The sequence below is a fragment of the Adiantum capillus-veneris genome, chromosome 3, assembly GCF_014529385.1.
Source record: "Adiantum capillus-veneris isolate H3 chromosome 3, ASM1452938v2, whole genome shotgun sequence".
Taxonomy (NCBI): domain Eukaryota; kingdom Viridiplantae; phylum Streptophyta; class Polypodiopsida; order Polypodiales; family Pteridaceae; genus Adiantum; species Adiantum capillus-veneris.
Window position 1 is genome coordinate 16,866,410 of NC_140933.1, and position 6,119 is coordinate 16,872,528.

Sequence of the window (6,119 nt, forward strand, 5' to 3'; positions counted from 1 at the left end):
GCCTCCACCACTGCTGCCTCTCCCTCTTCCTGGACATACTATGCTCTCTCTCTCTCTCTCTCTCTCTCTCTCTCTCTCTCTCCCCAACTTTCTTCATCTCTTGCCTCCTCCACCCCTCTACTGTGTTGCTATTTCCCTCTTCCCCTCTGGAACTATTGCTATATAAATTAGCAGATGCGATATGAATATACAGAGAGAGAGAGAGAGAGAGAGAGAGAGAGAGAGAGAGAGAGAGAGAGCAATCCAATATTGTAGCACCAACCACCTCTCATTCATGGGGGAAATGTACAGTAGCTTGGCATGGAGAAAGATGGCACAATGCTCATCCTTAATAATATAGGTAATTCAAAAGTTAATATAGTAAAACTACTACAGGTCATTGGAGTACAAAAAAGGGATCCAATAAGATCGATCAGGAAGAAAGGACTACCCACAGGGAGAATTGGCTTTCTGAGCTTCAACATGCAGACGCTATGAATGTGAAGTGCAAAGAAGAGAGGAGTCAATGCCCGAACCACTACCCTGGCGATGTGGTAACCCACATCATGCACCACAGCAAGACTTCGGCAATGGCTGCAAAGGGCTCAAGCTGTAGAAGACAATGCTGGGCAGCTTGACGATGTAAGGTAAAAGAGGATACCACTTCGCAAGGGTGATCGAAACTGTGGTGCGTTCTTGACTCGCTCTCACGCTGGGTATGTTTAGGGGCTCCCTGCTTATATGATGGAGAAATCAGAACCGTTTATTCCCTACACCGCAGGGATAGAGAAACGGTGCTGATTTCTCTCAAAAAGACAAGGGGAAAAGGATGGGGATTGTACAAGGAGTCTGGAATCTCTCTCCTTACAAGCTTCAGAGAGATGAAGTCAGACTCCCCCTTACACACCACAGCAAAGAGGGTGGCCAACCTATGGCTTGATGTCAAGAGTGGTAGAGATGTCGTCTCCAGAGAGAGCGGCCTTGATATTTCGTATGGTGCTGCATATAAGCGTGTTAACATTGTTTATAGACTCGAGCGTCAGTTTGGATTTGGGCATGCTATTGACAAGAATCTGGAATGCAATGGTGACGAGAGATCCACCACCAAACCTGTCCTCTGTCAAAGAAGCTCCTCTCAGTCCACCAGCTCCACGACCATCTGGCAGTATCACAAATCCAGATGGCAAAATGGGCACGGAAGCTATGCTTGCATCTGCTGGGGAAGCCATGACCGTCTCCATATGTGCTGCATCCACTGGTGCATACACGAAGCTTGAGCCAGACGAATCACAGCAGCACTCTTGAAAGATGAGCATGTTACCGGCACTACCTTTCCCTAGCTGCTGTCATGAACATGATGATGTCAAATAAACAGAAAACAAACTGCCACACATGATAAGATACAAATAAGGACTCTCCACGTGCAGTGATTGATGCTGATAGCTGCAGTGTGATATAATCATGATGCAATGCAATGTACAGAACTTACCATACACTGAGGTATGCCTTTTATCTATATGTCCAGCATACTTCATATGCAAAGTAATTATAGAACACCTTTCAGTTGGAGAAGGAAAAGCCTCATCACAATGGAAAGCCAAAAGACATAGAAACTCCACCTATGTAAGAGGTGGCCTAGCGTGCATGCAGCCTGCATGTCTTTTTACCTTGCACATGCCCTGTGTATGGATTGACTTACTTTGTTTGGCAGTAATTAAAAGGAGATATAGATGCAAGTAATGAATACATCAATTACATTTTTACATTGATGTACAACATAAAAATGCAATTGATGATAAATATACTGTAGCGTGTAGTGTGGAGCATTGATCATCAGGTAGAAGTAAGAGATGGCACCTAGACATATCAAGCATATGCATATATGGCTCCTACATGATCTTTAGAAAGCTCAGATTTGGTTCAAAAATGCCATATTTCAAGAGCAACTACACCTTTGGTGACACAAGACTGCAATGGTATGCACAAATACAAATTGATGAAGACGTTGGAATAATAATGACAAAGCATGCATGTGAAACAGACGCAAGGCAAGTGAAACAAACGCTTCGGCAACTCTTATCCATCAGCACAGCTTGGGGAGTTTCAATAGTCGAGACAAAGAGCAAATAGTGGCAACAAAAAACTCAGCTTGCAATGAAAAATATATGAAACAAAAATCCTGCCTACCTGCAGCAGAGATATGAAATTTCCTGGATCTGAGCCCTTTGAAACACTGACCAACTCCTCCATGCAACCATTTAGAGACAAAACATCCCACTGCACAATAATAAGAAAAACTTAAGACAACATAAAGGCAGCAATTCTAATGTACAATAAACTAAGAGCCACAGGCACAAGCAAGCAAGATAACAGCTACTTTCTAGAACAAACATATGGTCCCTTTCTCTCAGCATAAGAATCTCAACGTGCCTCTCAATCCAGGACTTTGCTACCGATACTTTGGACATGCGCAGAAAGCACCAGAGAAACAAGATAAGCTCTGTTATACCTTGCTTCGGGCAGTGGGGTTGATCAAGAAGTCAAAGACATGCTGTGGGGAGACAGGGAGCCAGATAGAGGTGGCAGCACTGAGCACCATGCCAGAAGGCTCGTAAGGATTTTCTGATGAACTCTCCCTTGTCAAAACTCTTACTTCCTCCTCACCATTGTTGCCTGAAAGAGTGGTCCAAGTGGATGAGGATGAGACATTACTGCAAAGCTGCGTTGTCATGCGTTGCGCTAGCTTGAGAAGCCCGAGATTTCTCAAATCCTCAGCAGAGAGTCCTGCACATTGACAATGTCTGCAATTAACTTAAAAAGGAACTTTCCACCAGTCACAGCAGGCACTTCCCAAGGAACAGTTCCTAAAACAAATAGAGGGAACATACTTTCTTCAAAAGCCATTTTGATAACCAAAGGTTACCTCGAGCAGATAGTAGAGTTGGCATCATCACTGTGCGGCGATCACACTGCCTTCTGAGAGTCGAAACCCAGCGGTGTGCACCAAATGCCATACCCGTGACAACCAGGGGTCTGTAGAGCTGATGGACGGTACTATCATCAAACTCAGAATGCTCAACCCAGCTCACCTGCATGTACTTTTTCAGCTTGAGTAACCAATTTGAAACCCAACATTCTTAGAGCAGCTCAGAAGGAGATGCAGAAATGCTGAGACCTTGGAGTATCCAGAAGGGAGCTGTTGAATAAGGCAGCCAGAGGGACGCCTCCTGTACTTGTTAGTGATAGAGGGAGAGTCACCACGAAGGTTATCCACAGAAACATCGACCACAGCCCACATGCCCTCACCAAACATTTTGCAGTACCTCAGGAAATACAGCTGTCTGGTGGGCACTAGGGGTGATGGCACTTGCAGCTCGGCAAACATCTGCATCCACAGAAACAATCTCCGCAAATTACTATCTTTCTATTACATGCCTAGACCGGATCATCATGAATCCAAATTGCAAGCGTGCACTTATTATGCCTCTCATCCGCCACCCATAGACAATTTCCTCCTTCATGATATATTGGAGACCCATCTCACTATCATGAATTTACGTAGAGGTATGCCCACTCAACAGTACCACTGGTAACGGCCACCGATTAAAAAACAGACACATAGATACACTTGCATGCGAGTGGTTCTCTAATAGCTAGCGTTACGATCTTTCCTTCCATATTTGGAGTGTGATAAAACTAAGCATGCATGTAGTACAGCTGATTAGCGCTTACCAGCTGCAAAGCACCATTTCGAGAAACGGGAGTGCCAGCGGAAATCACAGCTCCGACTTCGGCTCTTGAAACAATGCAAGGAAAGAGATCCATCCACCGAGTCTGCGTTAGATTGCGAGCTCCAATTGAGGAATGATTCACCGAATTACACACAGCATCAGAAGGAAGTGCAGACAGCAGACGTTACCACATCCAGGAAGGACTCGACGATAGAGTGGGCATCAGCAACGACAACGCCTGTCTCTCGTGTAGCCTCGGAGCGATAGCCTTCAGGCTTGGGACCAATGCCACGAGGGAACTGGTTCAAGTACTCGCTGAAGTCCAGAGTCTCTCTCGTACCACAACTTAGCTCGGGCGCCGGCACCCACAAAGGCTGGCTAGCATGCACCATCTTCATGAACTCCTCCATCGCCACAACCGCCAACTCTGTGATCATGTTCTTCTCCAATGAGGTCAGCGGTTTTGCTCTCTCTCGACTCTCTGCGCATCCATTCAATGCTGCTATCTGCAATTCACGACTTTGAAACATCCCAAGAGTGGCATCATGATGAGTTGTAGTAGCCGGTGTCACGTACGGCACCACCGCTGTTGGACTTCCTGTAGGTAACCTCGCCCCATAAAGCCTCCCATTCATCGAGTATAACCGCTCCAGCTGATCATTATACTATGGCGTTGGCGTGAGGCATAACAAGCTATGACATACCAAAATGAATCAGAAAAGCTACACTATGAGTGGCTGCATACCTCTTCCCGCATACGGGAATTCTCAAACCTAATCTGCTGCTCCTCCAGCGACATCTCTATTGCTGTAGGTCCGCCACACGTTGGGCAGGATGCATTTCTCATTGCCTCCCTTATTGTGAAGTTCTCCGCCCTCAACCTTTCGTTTTCTTGACGCAGAACGTTATTTTCGTGCCGCTCTTGCTGCGCCTGCAGAGTAAGGCATGTTGAACAGAGAATAAGCCTGCATAAGGATTATCATTAATAAATCTGAAGTCAGAAACCTTACTCACCTTCATCTGCGTTCGACGATTCTGAAACCAAAATTTTACTTGTCGGGTATGCAAATTGAGGCGACGACTGAGCTCCTGCCGTTGCTTCTCATCTGGATGAGGGCATTCTTTGAAAAACCTGCGTATAGATGAACGCAAGAGCGGGGATCAGTATGTAACTGCAATTGCTTGTAGCACATGAGGAGAAAACACAAAATAAAGAATTTGAAGGCTTGAGGCCAATTACGCTTCTAGCTCCTGAATCACGGCTGGTGCGTGACGGTGGTATCGCTTTTTGTTGGGACGTGCGTGCTCGGGATCCTGCTCATCACCGGAGGCCCCCTCCAGATTGTCGCTGCCAGAACGACTCTCATAGCCTTCTTCCTTGTTTGGTTTCACGGCCTCGTTGTCTCCCACCCTGCTCAGATCGCGCTGCCCTTCCAGTCCATGGGCCTACACAATCAATGGCAGAAGAATTAAGATCAAATGATCAGAGCTTCTCATGGTGATATAAGCACTCGCGGCCAATGGCAGCACCAGAGCAAGCGAAAGTCCCGAAGCCGTGTAGATACTGTTGCGCGCCTGTCTGGTGAGAAGGCTTGCAGGTCCTGTGATGGCGTTAGGTGGTGCGATGGAGCCGATCGGCATGGAGATGGTGTCGCAATAAGCCCTGCTGCCAGTGTCGAGAAAGCTCTTGGCAGCAAGCCCTCCGTTATGGTGCGTTCCTGCGATACCAAAGTCCCCAAGATTCATTCCTCTATACAGCAGCTAGCCCGACTCGCTGCAAGATTATCACAAGCTCATGGTTCAAGGCTAAAATGATCGAAACCCTAGATCAAGGAGATGTGTGTAGCAGTCGAGCTTTCCCGCCTTTGTAGGTTTGATTCTTCCGCAATGAAGAAGCGTCAGTTACGTTGAGCACGGTGAATTTGTTAGTCTGTGTGAATATGTGTGGGTGAGCTCGCCTGTGCTATCCAAACCTTGACGATGCTTCAGCCTCTCGAACTCAGGCCTGGAGAGTTTCATTGCGTGGCCAATGCTTTTGATGAGAGTCAAGCTAGCTGCAGTGCTGCTAGAGAGAGAGGAGGAAGAGAAAGGGAGAGAGACGCGGTCACGGGGGAGAGAGGAGAGAGAAGAATGGCTGCATGAATGGTAGGGACTGCCATGCTATTAAAAGCACGTACACGGAAATGGACCCTATTAAAAGTTTCATCTGGAATTAAAGGCCTGCGCTTTTCAAATTTAGATTAGAGGTAGCATTAACTCTCTAATTCCCTCCCTCTTTTCAGAGACTTGGAGATGCCTTTATTTAGTCCTCTGTCCTGGACCAGCTGCACCTTTATGAAAATCCTTCCAACACTCCAGTTTTTCTTTTTTTTTAACCCAATTTAAATATATATACCTGAGATAAAAGTG

The 6,119-nt window shown here is 46.4% G+C and overlaps 1 protein-coding gene across 4 annotated transcripts; it reads right to left on the minus strand.

Annotated features, from left to right (window-relative positions):
* Positions 1–260: 260 nt before the first annotated feature.
* LOC147460544 (homeobox-leucine zipper protein HDG2-like) lies at positions 261–5,816 on the minus strand. Of its 4 annotated transcripts, none has more exons than XM_086507936.1 (11): positions 5,241–5,816; positions 4,951–5,156; positions 4,725–4,842; positions 4,456–4,641; positions 3,899–4,363; positions 3,712–3,813; positions 3,155–3,364; positions 2,903–3,068; positions 2,489–2,763; positions 2,167–2,256; positions 261–1,319 (listed from the first exon to the last, which is right to left on the minus strand). In XM_086507936.1, the coding sequence occupies exons 1-11, from the start codon at positions 5,454–5,456 to the stop codon at positions 909–911; spliced, it is 2,445 nt and encodes an 814-aa protein (XP_086364062.1). In that variant the 5' UTR covers positions 5,457–5,816; the 3' UTR covers positions 261–908. The 4 variants fall into 4 exon arrangements, with proteins under 4 accessions (XP_086364062.1, XP_086364061.1, XP_086364060.1 ...); XM_086507935.1 differs by having other exon boundaries at positions 261–1,322; XM_086507934.1 differs by having other exon boundaries at positions 3,899–4,375.
* Between the last annotated feature and the right edge of the window lie 303 nt (positions 5,817–6,119).

Excerpts from the sequence above, each read along its gene's own strand:
- LOC147460544 (XM_086507930.1), bottom strand. The coding sequence starts at position 5,456 with ATGAATCTTGGGGACTTTGGTATCGCAGGAACGCACCATAACGGAGGG. Across the intron at positions 3,365-3,711 it reads GAAATGGTGCTTTGCAGCTG|ATGTTTGCCGAGCTGCAAGT; the intron begins GTAAGCGCTAAT and ends CTGTGGATGCAG. Across the intron at positions 2,257-2,488 it reads ACCCCACTGCCCGAAGCAAG|TGGGATGTTTTGTCTCTAAA; the intron begins GTATAACAGAGC and ends ATTATTGTGCAG.